General features: G+C 42.5%; 1 protein-coding gene across 11 annotated transcripts in view; it reads left to right on the top strand.

The window, feature by feature from the left end:
* The first annotated feature begins 510 nt into the window (after positions 1 to 510).
* LOC100145148 (uncharacterized) overlaps positions 511 to 18,282 on the top strand; it is a 118,125-nt gene continuing 100,353 nt past the window's right edge. For 6 of the 11 annotated variants that reach the window (XM_012964280.3, XM_018094539.2, XM_012964283.3 and 3 more), the window contains exons 1-3: positions 511 to 665; positions 9,727 to 9,795; positions 10,570 to 10,588. In XM_012964280.3, the coding sequence (XP_012819734.1) occupies positions 9,793 to 9,795; positions 10,570 to 10,588 (22 nt within the window). In that variant the 5' untranslated portion in view covers positions 511 to 665; positions 9,727 to 9,792. 11 annotated transcript variants of the gene reach the window in all.

The raw sequence follows: 18,282 nt of genomic DNA, 5'->3' as shown, positions 1-18,282 counted from the left end.
AGTGGAAAACCTAATAGCCTAATCTGTTCACTGATCTGTTAATCCTAAAGCACTAAAATTTGCTTTCCTGAATTTGAAAAAAATATTTTTGTGCATTTTTGTCATTGTATTGTGAAAAATCTGATTCCAGATAAAAACCTAAAGATGACAATTTCACCATATCCCTGGTTTGCACAAAAATCCCTTGGTTTTGAATAATTTCTTTTTGTTCTATACAATATAATCGATATGTTAGAAAAATTGCAATTAGGCATTAGGAAAAAGGTATTTTTTTTTGTTCTCTGGTCTGAGCAGATGAAAAAAGAATATACATTTTTGGTCAGATATTGGGAAAAAAGGTTTTCGAGAGGCAGGTAAGAATAGTGTCAAGAATACAAGTGATAGAAGAAAATGAATTGTACTTTAAATAAAGTGTTTTTTTTTTATCTTTTTTCCCTGGCACAAGTACGGGCTATGAAAAGAAACAAATATAAAAGACTGGCGATCTATTGGTAGTACACATATACATTTCTTGCATCAATGTTGTAAACGTGACGCATACTCTCGCGAGATGAGATTTGTGACGTCGGTTGCAGCCGAGACGTTGGATGTAAATGGCGTTGTGGGACGTTTAAGCAGCGATCCAGGATTGCGGGTTTTATAAAGAAAGTTAGGATTGCTGGACGGTATGTATAGATCTAGTGTTTACAAATGGATATTGTATACAACAATTAGGCCTGAATACACTGACGTTTTTTTACTAATACTAATAATGCTTAAAAACTGTATACTTTATGGTACAAAGCCAGCAACATGTAAGTACGTTGTATATGGCAGTAACAATGTAAAAAAATCATCCAACAGTAGAACAAATACTTAGCTAGACCTTGAACATTAGTGTTATTTTTTAAATTAACCACACTATATGTGATCTTTATAGAAATGTTAGATTGAATCATGTGAATGATAAATTCAGTAAAGTGCCGTAAAGCGCTGTGGGATATATCTGTGGTGTGTATAGAAAGTAACCACATTAGAACTTGCAGTAACTTGTAGTTGTGGCATGAAGCTGTACTGTGTTACTAAATATAATTTATTGCCTGTTATTTAAAGGAAAACTATACCCCAAAACAATGTAGGTCTCTATAAAATACATTGCATAAAGTTGCTCAAATGTAGAACCCTGCTTCATCTAAATAAACCATTTTCATAAAAATATATATATATATTTTTTTACTAGCATGTGCTATTGGGTACTCCTAAATAGAAAATTGCCATTTCAAGAATTAAGGGCCACCTCCGGAGATTATAGGACTCTTATGTTCAGGAGCCAGTATTAAATTTAACAGTAAACTATGATGTGAAGTACTTGTAAGTATGTATATCTTTGTTTAACTTTTTTGGCAGAAATAGTAGCTGAAATTAAACTCTTTGAGCTTATCTGCTGGTAACCTGAACTCTCTATGCACAGAATCAATTTCTATTCCAAGAAATTGTAAAACAGTGGTTGACCTTACAGTTTTATTAGCCGACAAGGGAATGCCAAATTTGTGCGCTTACCACATAAAATTTTGGAGAAGAAAATTACAACACTCAGAGTGAGCTGGGCCAACAAACAAAAAATTGTCCAAATAATGGACCATTGTAGTGCAACCCGTGTCAAATTCTACAGCACCTTGTAAAAAACTGGCAAATGCCTCAAAGTAATAACAAGAAAGTGAACATCCCATCGGGAGGCAACGGTCAAAGTAAAAATGCCCATCAAAATGAAACCCCAACAGTTTGTAACAATCAGGGTGAATGGGCAGTACCCTAAAGGCAGCCTCTATATCACTCTTAGCCATTAAAGCTCCCTGACCACAGCGTTGTACTATGGCAATGGCACTGTCAAAAGAAGCATTAGAAACTATGGACAACTCATGGCCAATGCCGTCATTGACCGAACCTCCAGATGGGAAAGACAAATGATGAAATAGCCTAAAAGAACCAACTTCCTTTTTGGGAACCAATCCCAATGGTGAACCCTTAAATCCGAAAAGGGGGGCTATATGAATGGACCAACAACCCTAATCAAAGAAACTTCCTTTTGAATTTTTTCAGCAACCAATTGAGGGTCCACCCTAATGGATTTTAAATTATCAGGAAAAGGATGAACTCCCGGTCGGTCTGCTGAAGGAATCCAAAAACCAGACTCAAATCCCTTCTCTAATAAAATCGCCATCTGTCGCTTTGGGTACATCCTTAGGTATGGAAGCATTGTGGCTAATCTCACTGGTGTTATCTGCTCTATAACTGGGTTCCTTGGGGGATGGTTTAGCCTGACCTGACACAAATCGCTTGACACAACGAAAAGCAGGATGCCCACCCCCACAATGCGCACATTCATGCTTAAATCGACAATTAGCCTGCCAGCGACATGACAACTCATTAAAGGCCCAACAAGTATTGTATTTTACTGGGGCTTTGGCGCCTGCAGGAGGACCCTAACCCTGTGGCCTAGGAATCAACATGCCCATCCAAAGATCAATGTCCTTGTACCCCCAAGGAATGGACATTTGAATGGCCATCTTCTGACGAAAACGGTCATCGTAAATAAACCAGGCAATACCACCATAAGCTTTATAAGCTTCTAAAATAATCTCAATATGTTTGAACAACCATGGGCCTAACTGTGGCTGATTACCATTTAAAATGTTGGCATAAATGCAAAAGGCCTGCAACCAATTAGAAAAGGTCCTAATGACAGGCCTCCTTCTATCAATTTCAGTATCTTTCTTTTCTGCCTTAGCTAAAAATTCTTCAGACGCTGGCAGCAAAGAAAGCAAATCAACATACTCACCCCTGGTAATCTTGTCTTTGACTGCCTGGGGGAGATGTAAACCTAAAGGTGTAGCGTTGCATAATATAGCATTCCTAAATGCAAATTCAGAAACCCCTGTGCTTCATTGCTTTGCCGCCGCACCAGAGGTGATAACAGAAACTAAAGCATTTAAAAAATCAACATTGTCATATTTACCTATGACTTTGATCTGTTCCGGCTTCAGTCCAGCTGGCTCTGGCTGACACTTCTGTGGTGGATTCCTCTGAGGGGGAAGTGGTTGCCTGTGTGCTGGAGCCTGCTTAGCTGTAGGGCTGAGGTTGGCAGCAGGGATAGGAGCAGCTACAGACAGCTAGTGCCTGCACTGCTGGTGGAAGCTATGGCAGGGCGAGGAGTGCTACAGCTCAAGGGTACCTGAGACCCCATACTGCCACTAGCATTAGCGGCAGACTGGGTCCCAAGCACATGGGGGACATCGAAGGCCAAATCCCAGTAGCATCCAGATCAGGAACGGACCTCTTCGTCGGCGCTAACTTCAAAGCCGGCGGCTTTCTCTTGGCTGTCTTCTTTGGCTGTGGTGCCTGGCGTTGCGTTGCCATGAAAACCCAACGCTTCGCACCACTCACTCCTGCAGCACCACTCCTCGATGATGTCATTGCGTGGGGGGGAAGTCGCTTCCTCAGATGGCGGGCTTGGCGATCTGCGCAGGGCTGCTACCGATGCAGGCTGGCACTGGGACCACAAACAACGCCTGGATATCTTCATAGCCGGCTTCTGTCTGGATCCACCGGATGATCTCCTGAAGCTTGACGCTATTCTCCATAGTCGCTTGAGCTCGGACTCCTCAGTGGCTCTCCACGAAGCTGTCCCACGCTGAATGCAGGTATCCCACAGGAATTCCCAGCTTTTATACTCATAGGTTTTCCCGGGCTTAGTCTGTTACCACCAGCTTGACCCCCTTAACAACCAATCAGTATATTGTAAATAGTGTGCCCCTGTGACTGTAACTTATCCCTGAACTATACTGTACTTACACTACATTTAACTCCTTATAGGCTGTCACTCACCCATGACCCTTCAAGCTCATAGCCCTCAGGTTCCATTAGAGAGGTTATTATATGATCCGCTTATATATTAATACATATATATTAATAGTTATCATGTCACCTCTTAAGCGCCTCTTCTCCAGTGTAAACAGACCCAACAGACTTTATGAAGAACAGGCCATGTCAGACCAATTTAATTGCTTTTTATAATGAGTTTTGTAAGAAGCTTAACAGTGGGGGTGTAGTAGATGTTTGGATTTTTCCAAAGCATTTGATACCATGCCCCACAAACGATGGCTCCCTAAACTACGCATTTCGTCACTGTATATACTGTTTGCCCTACTTGTGTGCAAAGTTATCTTTATGCGATCATTAAGCTGGGCACCATTTTAATCAGTACAGGAGTAGTCAAAACTGGCTTCCATTATCCGTGTGGGCCAGAAAAATTACCACAGAAGTTAGACAGCACTGACTTAGAGGATTGTATTATAAATAATGCATCAGTGTTTGCAGATGACACAACTCTGCAGCCCAATAAATTCTATCAAGGATGTGGCATCCTTGCAGCAGGATCTTGACACTGGCAATCAGAGCGGTTAAGTGGCAGATAAGATTTAATGTGGATAAATGTAAGGTCATGCACCTGGGATGTAAAAATTTGCAAGCCACTTATATCCTTCATGGGACTGCACTTGGCAAATCTATAATAGAGAAGGACCTTGGAGTCCTTGTAGATAATAAATTTGGCTGTAGCAAGCAATACCAGGCAGCAGCTGCAAGGGCAAACAAGGTTTTGAGCTGTATTAAAAAGGGCATAGATTCATGGGAGGAAGGGGTTATTCTTCCACTTTACAAGGCACTGGTAAGACCCCATAAAGAATATGCTGTGCAGTTTTTGGTCTCCAGTGCTCAAACGGATATTATTCAGGTACAGAGAAGGGAAACTAAACTGGTGAAGGGTATGGAAAGTCTTTGTTATGAAGAAAGACTGCCCGGTTCGGGTTGTTTACACTGGAGAAGAGGCGCTTAACCCTTTTACTGCCAACAACGTACGGCGTTGCAGTAAACAACATGTGCCGTACGTTGTTTGGCACATGCCGCTTCAGCAGAGAGCTTTTAGTGATGACAGCCCCCTGGGCAACGAGCCAGTGGGTCTGTGATCGCGTCGCAGGGCCTGCCCCCAAGCAGCAGATGCGATCGCATCGCGCTTGCTGCTTGGTACCACTTCCTTCTTCCCCCCCAGCGCTGGCCGACTGACTTCTGAGACATGGAGGACAGGACTGCAGCACCAGGACTAGGCTAGCTGTTTTTTTTTTTTTTGTCTTTCATTTTGCACAGTTATATACACTTATATAAACTCTTACATACTTACACACTGTCACACAACTTTCACAAACGTACACACATGTATACACAAACACTTTTTTTTAACCACTTTGTTTTTAGTTTCTTTTCCCTAAAAACTGTTTATTATGACAGTGTGACTATTGGATCAGATATTCTGACCACTAATTATGCTGTTGTGTGACTATTTTGAATTCATCAGAATGTGTACTTTAAAAAAAAAAAAAAAAAAAAAAAAAAAATATATATATATATATATATATATATGATTTTCTGGGGGTCTCTGTATAGTTAGGGGGTGTTATGGCACATAATACGCTGTCAGGGGGCTCAGTATGCAAAAGCTGAGTTGGCAGGCGAGAAATCCATATGCGCTATTTTCATTTTGGGGTCAGTACCCGGTTCGGACTGGGGGGTGAAGGGCCCACTGGGACTCCTGTCCCAGGGGCCCTGCAGGTGCCCCCAGCCAGGCGCGTCCCCTAACCCCGCCCCCCCCCGCAGGGGCCCCCCTAACCCCCCTCAGGGCCCCCCTTCCAACGTCCTCCTCCGAGCGCGTAAATTTGACGCATCAGGGGAGGAGTAGTCGGGAGGGGGAGTGCCGCAAGGGTCGGGTCTGGGTCACCGGGGCCCACCGGGATTTTTCCCGGTGTCCCGGCGGCCCAGTCTGACCCTGGTCAGTACATACCGCAGACTTTGGTATATCTATGCATATTGGGCATCAAACTGTTCAGTAGACCTATTCCTATTTGGGGTGATTTGCCTTTGTATGCAAGAAATTGTGTGAGATAAATGCGGCAGATTGCAACATTTTTAGGCGATTTTCTGAAATGTCATAAAAATCGGCAAACAGGAAAGCTTTGCGACTTGGTACTTTGGCTTAAAAAGGAATGTGTACCCTTTATAGATTCGGGGGAATGTGTACTTTCCAAAAATATGACTTTCTGGGGTGTAAATGTGTTGATTTTGCAGGAGCTGAAATGATAGATCATATGGGGGTATGTTCCCATTGGGGCCCCTACATGCCACATATTTGGGTAAACCTATACATATTGGGCATCAAACTGTTCAGTGGACCCCTGGCCATCAAATATAGGGTGTTTTATCTTGGTACCTAATGCTATGTGGGAGATAAGGTGCTGCAAAATGGAAGCTTAGAGGGGATTTTTGGAAATGTCATCAAAATTGCCAACTTTAGAAAAGGTTTGTGGCTTGATACTTTGGAGTAGAAAGACATGGGTACTTATTTTAGATTCGGGGGAATGTGTACTTTCCAAAAATATATGACTTTCTGGGGTGAGTGTACTTTTTACTAGCTTTATCCCACATATGATGTAAATGTGTTGATTTTGCTGGAGCTGAAATGACAGAAATAATAGATCATATGAGGGTATGTTCACTTTGGGGCCCCTACATGCCACATACTTAGGTAAACCTATACATATTGGGCATCAAACTGTTCAGTGGACCCCTGGCGTTCATATTTAGGGTATTTTATTTGGTTACTTTATGACCTATAGGAGATAAGATACTATAGACTGGAAGCTTTGAAGCGATTTTTTTTTTTAAATATCGCAAATTTTGATATAAACCATTAACTTTAGGAAAGCATTGCAACTTGATAGTTTGGAGTAGACAGACAATTGCGACTCTGGATTCCCCAGAATCTATTTTTTCCAGAGATGTGTAATTTTCTGTGATAAACCTTCTGTTAGTGGAATTTTTGGCCCTGAAATCTAAAGTATGCAGCTTTGTGAAGCAGTGCTTTAGAAATTTGGTAGTGTACTCCTGGGAGTTTTTGACCTATACAAGTGAGAAATCTCCATAAAACTATATACAGTGGCTTGCAAAAGTATTCGGCCCCCTTGAACTTTTCCACATTTTGTCACATTACAGCCACAAACATGAATCAATTTTATTGGAATTCCACGTGAAAGACCAATACAAAGTGGTGTACACATGAGAAGTGGAACGAAAATCATACATGATTCCAAACATTTTTTACAAACAAATAACTGCAAAGTGCGGTGTGCGTAATTATTCAGCCCCCTTTGGTCTGAGTGCAGTCAGTTGCCCATAGACATTGCCTGATGAGTGCTAATGACTAAATAGAGTGCACCTGTGTGTAATCTAATGTCAGTACAAATACAGCTGCTCTGTGACAGCCTCAAAGGTTGTCTAAGAGAATATTGGGAGCAACAACACCATGAAGTCCAAAGAACACACCAGACAGGTCAGGGATAAAATTATTGAGAAATTTAAAGCAGGCTTAGGCTGCAAAAAGATGTCCAAAACCTTGAACATCCCACGGAGCACTGTTCAAGCGATCATTCAGAAATGGAAGGAGTATGGCACAACTGTAAACCTACCAAGACAAAGCTGTCCACCTAAACTCACAGGCCGAACAAGGAGAGCGCTGATCAGAAATGCAGCCAAGAGGCCCATGGTGACTCTGGACGAGCTGCAGAGATCTACAGCTCAGGTGGGGGAATCTGTCCATAGGACAACTATTAGTCGTGCGCTGCACAAAGTTGGCCTTTATGGAAGAGTGGCAAGAAGAAAGCCATTGTTAACAGAAAACCATAAGAAGTCCCGTTTGCAGTTTGCCACAAGCCATGTGGGGGACACAGCAAACATGTGGAAGAAGGTGCTCTGGTCAGATGAGACCAAAATGGAACTTTTTGGCCAAAATGCAAAATGCTATGTTTGGCGGAAAACTAACACTGCACATCACTCTGAACACACCATCCCCACTGTCAAATATGGTGGTGACAGCATCATGCTCTGGGGGGGCTTCTTTTCAGCAGGGACTGGGAAGCTGGTCAGAGTTGATGGGAAGATGGATGGAGCCAAATACAGGGCAATCTTGGAAGAAAACCTCTTGGAGTCTGCAAAAGACTTGAGACTGGGGCGGAGGTTCACCTTCCAGCAGGACAGCGACCCTAAAACAAAACATATCCATGTGTTAGAATGGCCCCGTCAAAGTCCAGATCTAAATCCAATCGAGAATCTGTGGCAAGATCTGAAAACTGCTGTTCACAAACGCTGTCCATCTAATCTGACTGAGCTGGAGCTGTTTTGCAAAGAAGAATGGGCAAGGATTTCAGTCTCTAGATGTGCAAAGCTGGTAGAGACATACCCTAAAAGACTGGCAGCTGTAATTGCAGCAAAAGGTGGTTCTACAAAGTATTGACTCAGGGGGCTGAATAATTACGCACACCCCACTTTGCAGTTATTTATTTGTAAAAAATGTTTGGAATCATGTATGATTTTCGTTACACTTCTCACGTGTACACCACTTTGTATTGGTCTTTCACGTGGAATTCCAATAAAATTGATTCATGTTTGTGGTTGTAATGTGACAAAATGTGTAAAAGTTCAAGGGGGCCGAATACTTTTGCAAGCCACTGTATATGTGGTATTGGCACTTTCAGGAGACATGGGACTTTCCAAATCAGTTGTATTTTTGTGCATGAAATAAGTTTTGCGACCCCCCTCTGTGTGGCCCCCCCACCTGTCTGGCTGCTTTGATGGTTTACTTTTGTGGAAGCTTTAAATGGTATCAGTACTGAGATTAAATGGCCCCCTGCATGGTTCACACGTCAGATTCAGCCTGTAATCCCCCAGTATTGTTTAACTATGTAATCTCCTGTACTGTTCACACCTTTTAATCCCTACATTGTTCACTCCCTGCAGTGTTCACACCTCAGGCTCAGGCTCTAATCACGCACATTGTTCCCCTATTCACAATAACTTTTGTTTCTGGTATGTTTGTTTATATTATGGAAAATGATTTTTTCAATTTTTTTAGACATTTAAAAGCCTATATCTTGTTACAGAATTGGAATTACACCAAAATTCTACCATATTTTGAAAGCTTAGGTTGTCCTGAAAAAACAATATATAGTTTTCCTGGGTAAACTAAAAGTCCCACTGAGGAAAGGCCCCTAAAGTTAAACAGTGCAAAATGTTCAAAAACTGTCTGGCAGTACAAGTTCCACTTTGGCCAAAACGGATGGCATTTAAAGGGTTAAGGGGGTATATGATAGCTATGTATAAATATATAAGGGGATGGTTGGATGGCTTTTTAGCAAGTAAGGAAATACAGGGTTATGGAAGATGGCTCTTAGTTCAAGTTGATCCAGGGACTGGTCCTATTGCCATTTTGGAGTCAGGAAGAACTTTTTCTTCCCCTGTGTCAAATTAGAGAGGTTTTTTGCTTTCCTCTAGAACAGCTAGCAGTTAGGTTTATATATAGGTATTAAGTTTGAACTTGATGGATGTGTTTTTTTTTTTTAACTTGACTTACTGTGTAAAGTACTTGACACAATATGATATACATAGGATTGTATTTTATTTTCTTGGTATAAGAATATGATGTATTGTACCTACTGATACTTTTAAATTATCTTTCCCTGACATATATCATAAATCTATGTAATAGAATTTTTTTTTAATTTACATCTAATTGCCCTCTAAAAACATAGCTTTTTAAGATAGTATCATTCATATACATAAATGTTCTTTCTGTTAATTTTGCAGGTGTGTCATATTACCTGCATGTGTAAAGCAAGCCTTGGAACACATTATTAAGGAGAAGACCATAAAATGGTAATGTTGCTAAGCTGTACTGCTCCCCTTCCACAAGAATCCCTCAAACTGATTTGTACCAGTATCGATATTAGAAGGCTTACTTATTAACTTGTGTGTAAAGTTATCTTTCTGCAATCATTAAGCCGGGCTCCATTTTAATCAATACAGTCTTTATTATTCATTGTTGCAAATAATTTTGTATATGAAGACAGAATGGCATCTTCAGACTGCTTTGCATCAGAATAATCTCCCATATTATTCCTACTAGTAGTGTTAATAAGCTTTTGGTCAGTAGAATCATTAAATCATTTCATATTAAATATCCAATGTGCTCTAGTGCATAAGCCATCGTCTCTTTCAAACATATATACACAATCAAATATCCATAGATCTGTGAGGAAAAGATTTTCCACCCTGACCCCCTGTATTTCTATTCTGTGGCATAGTATAATGTCTGTTTTTTAAGGGATATATTTTTTCTGGGAGCTGTTGAATTTAAATAGCTAAATAAAATAAGGGTTTTGCCTTTTCTGAGAAATGTTTCATTCATAATTTTTTGCATTCAGAATTGTTTTGTTTGTAGCAACATTTGCAGTTCATGTTTTGATTGGTGTGTCTTATAAATGCAGGCATGGAGCAATAGTATACAGGAGACTATTTAGTTTCCAAACATCCTATAATTTGTTTATTGAGATGCTGTGATATGATATGTTTAAAATGATAAAATAGATTTATTTATATATTTATGTCTTAATTTTGCTGCATTTTTTGGAACGACATGCAACTTCTCAGATGGAAGTATTCAGTTCCGGTAAGTTTTATTTTTAAACATTTTTTTAAAACGTACTAAACTTTATAATTATTCTTTATTGTGTTACTTTTGTTGCTTTTGGTAAGAGTCAGTGATTTTTTCAAATGCATGTCCCTTCTCAGTTATAGCTTTTAATGCTAACGGACTAATGCTGCACAAATATGGAAGACCCCTCATAGAGGAACATGGGGGATCAGATAGATTATGTAAAAGCATCAGGCAAACTAAGACAATGTTATTATAGATGTTAAAAAAGCTCAATTTCTGCTGTCAGTATCTATAGCTCTACACCAGGGATGTCCAATTGGCGGCCCGCGACCCCCCTCTGTGTGACCTGTCTGGCTGCTTTGATGGTTTACCTTTGTGGAAGCTTTAAATGGTATCAGTACTGAGATTAAATGGCCCCCTGCATGGTTCCTGTACTGTTTACACCTTTCAATCCCTACATTGTTCACCCCCTGCAGTGTTCACACCTCAGGCTCTAATCACGCACATTGTTCCCCTGTTCACACCTCAGACTGTAGGAGCAGTGCCAGCATTGTGTCAGTGTATGTGTCTGTGCCATACACACAGGCAGCATAGGGCAGAGAGAGTATGGCACACATAGGCAGGGTAGGGCACATACTCTGCCTCCCCTACCCTGCCTATGTGTGCCATACCCTGCCTGCCCTATGCTGCCTGTGTGTCCCATACTCTGCCTGCCCTATGTTGCCTGTGTGTGCCATACTCTGCCTGCCTTACTCTGCCTGTGTGTGCCATACTCTACCTGCCCTATGCTGCCTGTGTGTGCCATACTCTGCCAGCCCTATGCTGCCTGTGTGTGCCATACTCTGCCTGCCCTATGCTGCCTGTGGGAGGTGAACCTGGCAGGGGTTTGTTCTGGGAGTTTGTTAGATTTTAAAATAGTCGTTATATGGTCCCTAAGATGTGTAATTATGTGCTGGGGCTTGCTGTGCTATCCACAGGGGAAGAGGAGGTTGAGTCTTAATAAGACATAATATAATTCTTTCACATATGAATGAAGTGTGATATCCCTACAGTGAGCACCAACCATTTTGGGTTTTGCTGCGCTACCACCATTAATGTGGGTATAGTCTTAAAAGCTCTTGTGATAACATGGGTGTGGTTTAAAAAGGGGGAGTGGTCAAACTGGCTTTCATTATCGGCCCTCTACCGCGTTGGCCAGAAAAATTCTGGCCCTCGGTACCACAGAAGTTGGACAGCCCTGCTCTACACTATAGCTTTGGATATTAAATTTGTTTACAAAGTTATTCGAAAGAAAGAAGATCAAAACACGGCACCACCCACAGCTGTATCGGTTTGTAAACTAGGACCAAATTAAAACTTAACCTTTAATTAACCATTAAAAAATATCAAAAAAGCATTAAGGTCAGGCGGATCATGGGGAAAATTAAAAAGACAAAGGACCGCCCCTCTAGTTCGAACAGACCAATCCCGGGAACCCACCCCGGGAAGCAGCATACCCAATGCCACACCCCCCACCTCCTTTCAACTCTGTATGCGTATACTGAGAAGCATCTCATGGAGACGTTTAATCTAAAACAGTTGCGGCACTACATGGTTTCCGTTCTCAAGTCTCCCTAGCAACGCCTCTCCCAGCCAACACACTTGAGATAAAAACATTGAGGGTAATGCTCTCATTTAAACCCCCAGATCCACGTGCATTCATGAGAAAGGTCCACTCACTCTGTTTCTAAATCTCCACTTCTAATCCCCATGGAAATATGTGATAAACCCATAGCTCTCAATTCCATACTGCGACCATGATGGCATTCGTAAAAGTATCTGCTGACAGGTGGTAGTTTTTTATGTGCCTTTACATTGTCAATACTAGAAATATGCTCAAGTACTCTCTGTTTAAAAGCCTGATAGATCTTTCCTATATATATATATATATATATATATATATATATATATATATATATATATACACTGCTCAAAAAAATAAAGGGAACACTTAAACAACACAATGTAACTCCAAGTCAATCACACGTCTGTGAAATCAAACTGTCCACTTAGGTAGCAACACTGATTGACAATCAATTTCACATGCTGTTGTTCAAATGGAATAGACAACAGGTGGAAATTATAGGCAATTAGCAAGACATCCCCAATAAAGGAGTGGTTCTGCAGGTGGTGACCACAGACCACTTCTCAGTTCCTATGCTTTCTGGATGATGTTTTGGTTACTTTTGAATGCTGACGGTGCTTTCACTCGGGTGGTAGCATGAGACAGAGTCTATAACCCACACAAGTGGCTCAGGTTGTGCAGCTCATCCGGGATGGCACATCAATGCGAGCTGTGGCAAGAAGTGTCCAGCGTAGTGTCCAGAGCATGGAGGTGCTACCAGGAGACAGGCCAGTACATCAGGAGATGTGGAGGAGGCCGTAGGAGGGCAACAACCCAGCAGCAGGACCACTACCTCCGCCTTTGTTCAAGGAGGAACAGGAGGAGCACTGCCAGAGCACTCCATGAGGGTGGTATGAGGGCCCGACGTCCACAGGCGGGGGTTGTGCTTACAGCCCAACACTGAGCAGGATGTTTGGCATTTGCCAGAGAACACCAAGATTAGCAAATTCGCCATTGGTGCCCTGTTCTCTTCACAGATGAAAGCAGGTTCACACTGAGCACATGTGACAGATGTGACAGAGTCTGGAGACGCTGTGGAGAACGTTCTGCTGCCTGCAACATCCTCCAGCATGACCGGTTTGGCAGTGGGTCAGTAATGGTGTGGGGTGGCATTTCTTTGGGGGGCCGCACAGCCCTCCATGTGCTCGCCAGAGGTAGCCTGACTGCCATTAGGTACCGAGATGAGATCCTCCGACCCCTTGTGATACCATATGCTGGTGCGGGTGGCCCTGGGTTCCTCCTAATGCAAGACAATGCTAGACCTCATGTGGCTGGAGTGTGTCAGCAGTTCCTGCAAGACTAAGGCATTGATGCTATGGACTGACCCACCCCTTCCCCAGACTTGAATCTAATTGAGCACATCAATTAGGGACATCATGTCTCGCTCCATCCACCAATGCCACATTGCATCACAGACTGTCCAGGAGTTGGTGGATGCTTTAGTCCAGGTCTGGGAGGATATCCCTCAGGAGACCATCTGCCACCTCATCAGGAGCATGCCCAGGCATTGTAAGGAGGTTGTACAGGCGCGTGGAGACCACACACACTACTGAGCCTCATTTTGACTTGTTTTAAGGGCATTACATCAAAGTTGGATCAGCCTGTAGTGTTTTTTTCCACTTTAATTTTGAGTGTGACTCCAAATCCAGAGCTCCATGGGTTAATAAATTGATTTTGGGTTGTGTTAGTCGATGGCTTGTTCCTACCCAAATGACTCCTGACTAATTTGTCACGCAAATTGTGTGCATGTCGACAACAAGTCTGCGGATATTGGCCAATGGCAGGAACTAGAGCTGGATCAGTCTGCAATACGTGCCAGTGTCGCCTGAGAATCTGTTGTATTGAATTACGTTTATTGTTGAAAGTTCCAATAAAGCGTATTGTAGGAGTTGATTGACCTTTATACTTAGTCTGTAGCAGATTAGTGCGGGGTATACGGATTGCACAGGAAAATGTCCTATTGATCACATTATGCCTGTAGCCTCTATCCAACAACCGAGCTTTTAATTCACCTGCTCGCTATTTGAAAATATTGTGATCCGAGCAATTCCGGCGCAACCTTAAAAATTTCCCAATAGGGATTCCTCTTTTGGTGGCTTTGCATTTCATGATAATTCTATCTAAAACAGAGGGGTGTGTTGATGGGCGCGGCCTTTGCACCCACATACGCCAATTTCTTTTTGGGATGGTGGGAGGCGAACGGAGTGTTTGAAGATCATATGGTGGCTTTTACACAATATATACCCTTTTGGTATCACTATATAGAGAGGATTTGATCTTCTTTTGGACAGGCAGTATGGATCTACTTAAATTATTTTCTGCACTTCGTGACAATAATCTTAATATGCGTCTAACACATGTAGCAAGTCAGTATAGGATTGATTTTTTGGATGTCACTATTTCTGTCAGTTCTGACTGATATATCAGTACAGAACTTTCAACAATCAATGGCATTCAATACAACAGATTCTCAGTCGACACTGGCACGTATTGCAGACCGTTCCAGCTCTAGTTCCTGCCTTTGGCCAGGCTTGCTGTCGACGTGCACCCAATTTGCATGACAAATTAGTCAGGAGTCATTTGGGTAGGAACAAGCCATCAACTAACAGGACCCCGAATGGGACACATGCTTGTGGCAAATGTAGGGCCTGCAAGCCCATGTTTAATCTATGCCAATTAACAGATAGGTTTGGTGCTGTACATAAGTTTAAACAACACTTTACCTGTTGGACTGAAGGAGTCATTTATGTGCTCAGCTGCCGGTGTGATAAGATATTTATAGGAAAGACCCGGCCTTTTAAACAGAGAGTACTTGAGCATATTTCTAGTATTGACAATGCTTCTGATTTAGTACATAAAAAACTACCAACTGTTAGCAGACATTTTACGAATGCCATCATGGTCGCAGTATGGAATTGAGAGATATGGGTTTATTACAGTGGATCTTTCTCATGAACGCAAGTGGATCTGGGGGTTTAAATGAGAGCATTACCCTCAATGTTTTTATCTGAAACGTGTGCCTAAGGAAATACTATGTCTTTATGCAAAGCCATAATTAAAGCCATGCACTAAATAAATTACTAGGGATAGCACGTGGGGTTTGGAAGTCCTATTGGTAGCGATTTCAGCTGGTTGCTAAGAAAATTATCATTTAGTGTATGCTGCATAAATGAGGGGAAGATTATTTACAACTAGGTCAAGTTGTTATAATGGGTGAACTTCAGTTATGCAGACATTACAGCAATGGGGTAGTTAAGTCAGAAACAAGTATTTAGGTAAATACTGTATGCAAACTGACAACTTTTTATTTCAGGTAGTTCAGGAACCTACAAGGAAAGTTTTTCTTTTGAATCTTGTAATATCTAATAATGCTAAATTCATTTATAGCATTTGTGTGGCTAACCATGTAGGGCAGGGGACCCCAACTGCCGGTCCACGGGCTTCTTTCTAGTGGGCCCCCCCCGGTCCGTGGAAACATTTTTGCGCTTGACACCGGTCCTTGGAGCTAAAAAGGTTGGGGACCACTGATTTAGGGGACAGTCATCATAACATGGTCTCCTTTGAGATTATATTGCAGAAACCACTGTTTAAGGCAGTGCTGTCCAACTGGCGGCCCGCGGGCCTCTGTGTGGCCCCCCACCTGTCTGGCTGCTTTGATGGCTTACTCTTGTGTAAGCTTTAAATGGTATCAGTACTGTGATTAACTGCCCCCCCTGCATGGTTCTCACCTCAGATTTAGGCTGTAATCAGGCTGTATTGTTTAAATATGTAATCCCCTGTACTGTTCACACCTTTTAATCTCTGCATTGTTCACCCCCTGCAGTGTTCACACCTCAGGCTCAGGCTGTGATCACCCCCATTGTTCCCCTGTTCACACCTCAGGAGCAGTAGAAACCCACAAATAATCCCTGCATACTACAAAAAGAACATATACTGAGGTGGTACTGCAATTAAAACGTTTTTAAATATATAGTTATTGTGCAGACTGTTGGAGCAGTGCCAGCATTGTGTCACTGTAGGCTGCCTGTGTGTGCCATACACACAGGCAGCATACGGCAAGCAGAGTATGGCACACACAGGCAGGGTAAGGAAGGCAGAGTATGGCACACACGGGTAGGGCAGGCAGAGTATGGCACACACAGGCAGGGTAGGGAAGGCAGAGTATGGCACACAGGCAGGCAGAGTATGGCAGGTTTTTGCTGTACTACAACCAATAATATGGGCATGGTCATGTGATAACATGGGTGTGGTTTCAAGTGGGTGCGGTTTCAAAAAGGGGAGTGGTCAAAACTGGCTTCCATTATCGGCCCTCCACCACGTATGTTGGAAAAATTCCGGCCCTCGGTACAACAGAAGTTGGACAGCACTGGTTTAAGGGATTAACTGAAACGCTAAATTTTATATGTGTAGACTTAGTAAGGGCATCTCTGCAATTTATAAAATGAAAAATACTTTTCACAGGGTTGAACATAAAAGGAAAACAGAATGTCTTTAACAAGCTGCTTAACAAATTGTATAGATATCAGTATATTCCCCTTTCAAAACTATTTTGGTTTAAAGGAAAAAGAAAGGTAAAGTCACTTGGGGGTGCCAAAATGTTAGGCACCCCCAAGTGACTTTAACCGCCTACCTTTTACCCCGGGCTGGTGCCGCTGTCAGGAGAAAACAGCACCAGCCCGGGGTAGCTGCCGGCGCTTCCTCCTTCCGGCTTCGCTGCGCGCGCATGCGCAGTAGAGTGAAAAGCCGAACTTAAACATTTAAGTCGGCTTTTTCGCTCTACTGTGCATGCCCGGCCACCGGCAGTTTAGGAAGTGGAAAGCGGAAGGAGGAAGCGCTGCGCTCCAGGTGCCCCGGGCTGGTGCTATTTTCTCCTAACAGGGGCACCAGCCCGGGGTACAAGGTAAGCGGTTAAAGTCACTTGGGGGTGCTTAACATTTTGGCACCCCCAAGTGACTTTGCCTTTCCTTCCCCTTTAATAGAACCTTTGAGGTTGGTAAGGAAAAAACGTGTGTGTGTTTAACATAGTAAGTTAGGTTGAAAAAAGACGTACGTCCATCACGTTCAACCATAATGCCTATATATAACCTGCCTAACTTCTAGTTGATCCAGAGGAAGGCAAAAAAAAATTTGCCGCAGAGGGGGAAAAAATTCCTTCCTGACTCCAAGATGGCAATCGGACCAGTCCCTGGATCAACTTATACTAAGAGCTATCTCCCATAACCCTGTATTCCCTCACTTGCTAAGAAGCCATCCAACCCCTTCTTAAAGCTATATAATTTATCAGCCAGCACAACTGATTCGGGGAGGGAATTCCACAACTTCACAGATCTCACAGTATAAAATCCTTTCTGGATATTTAAATGGAACCTCCCTTCTAAACGGAGTGGGTGCCCTCGTGTCCGTTGGAAGGACCTACTGGTAAATAAAACATTAGAAAGGTTATTATATGATCCCTTTATATATTTATACATAGTTATCATGTCACCTCTTAAGCGCCTCTTCTCCAGTGTAAACAGACCCAACTTGGCCAGTCTTTCTTCATAACTGAGACTTTCCATACCTAGCAAACTCTGCAGACCAGTCAATTCTATTCAGGATGTAGCATCCTTTCAGCAGGATCTTGACCAACTGGCAATCTGGGCAGCTAAGTGGCAGATGAGATTTTAATGTGGATAAATGTAAGGTCATGCATCTGGGATGTAAAAATATGCAAGACACTTATTCCCTTAATGGTACTGCACTAGGCAAATCCGTAATGGAGAAGGACCTTGGAGTCCTTGTAGATAATAAACTTGACTGTAGCAAGCAATGCCAGGCAGCAGCTGCAAGGGCAAACAAGATTTTGAGCTGTATTAAAAGGGGTATAGATTCACGGGAGGAGGGTGTTATTCTTCCCCTTTACAGAGCGCTGGTAAGGCCCCATCTAGAATATGCTGTCCAGTTTTGGTCTCCAGTGCTTAAACGGGACATTATTGAATTAAGAGCGTCCAGAGAAGGGCAACTGAGCTGGTAAAGGGTATGGAAAGTCTCACTTATGAAGAAA

Source organism: Xenopus tropicalis, chromosome 6, assembly GCF_000004195.4.
Source record: "Xenopus tropicalis strain Nigerian chromosome 6, UCB_Xtro_10.0, whole genome shotgun sequence".
NCBI classification, from domain to species: Eukaryota; Metazoa; Chordata; class Amphibia; order Anura; family Pipidae; genus Xenopus; species Xenopus tropicalis.
This window is presented reverse-complemented; position numbering and strand designations above follow the sequence as displayed.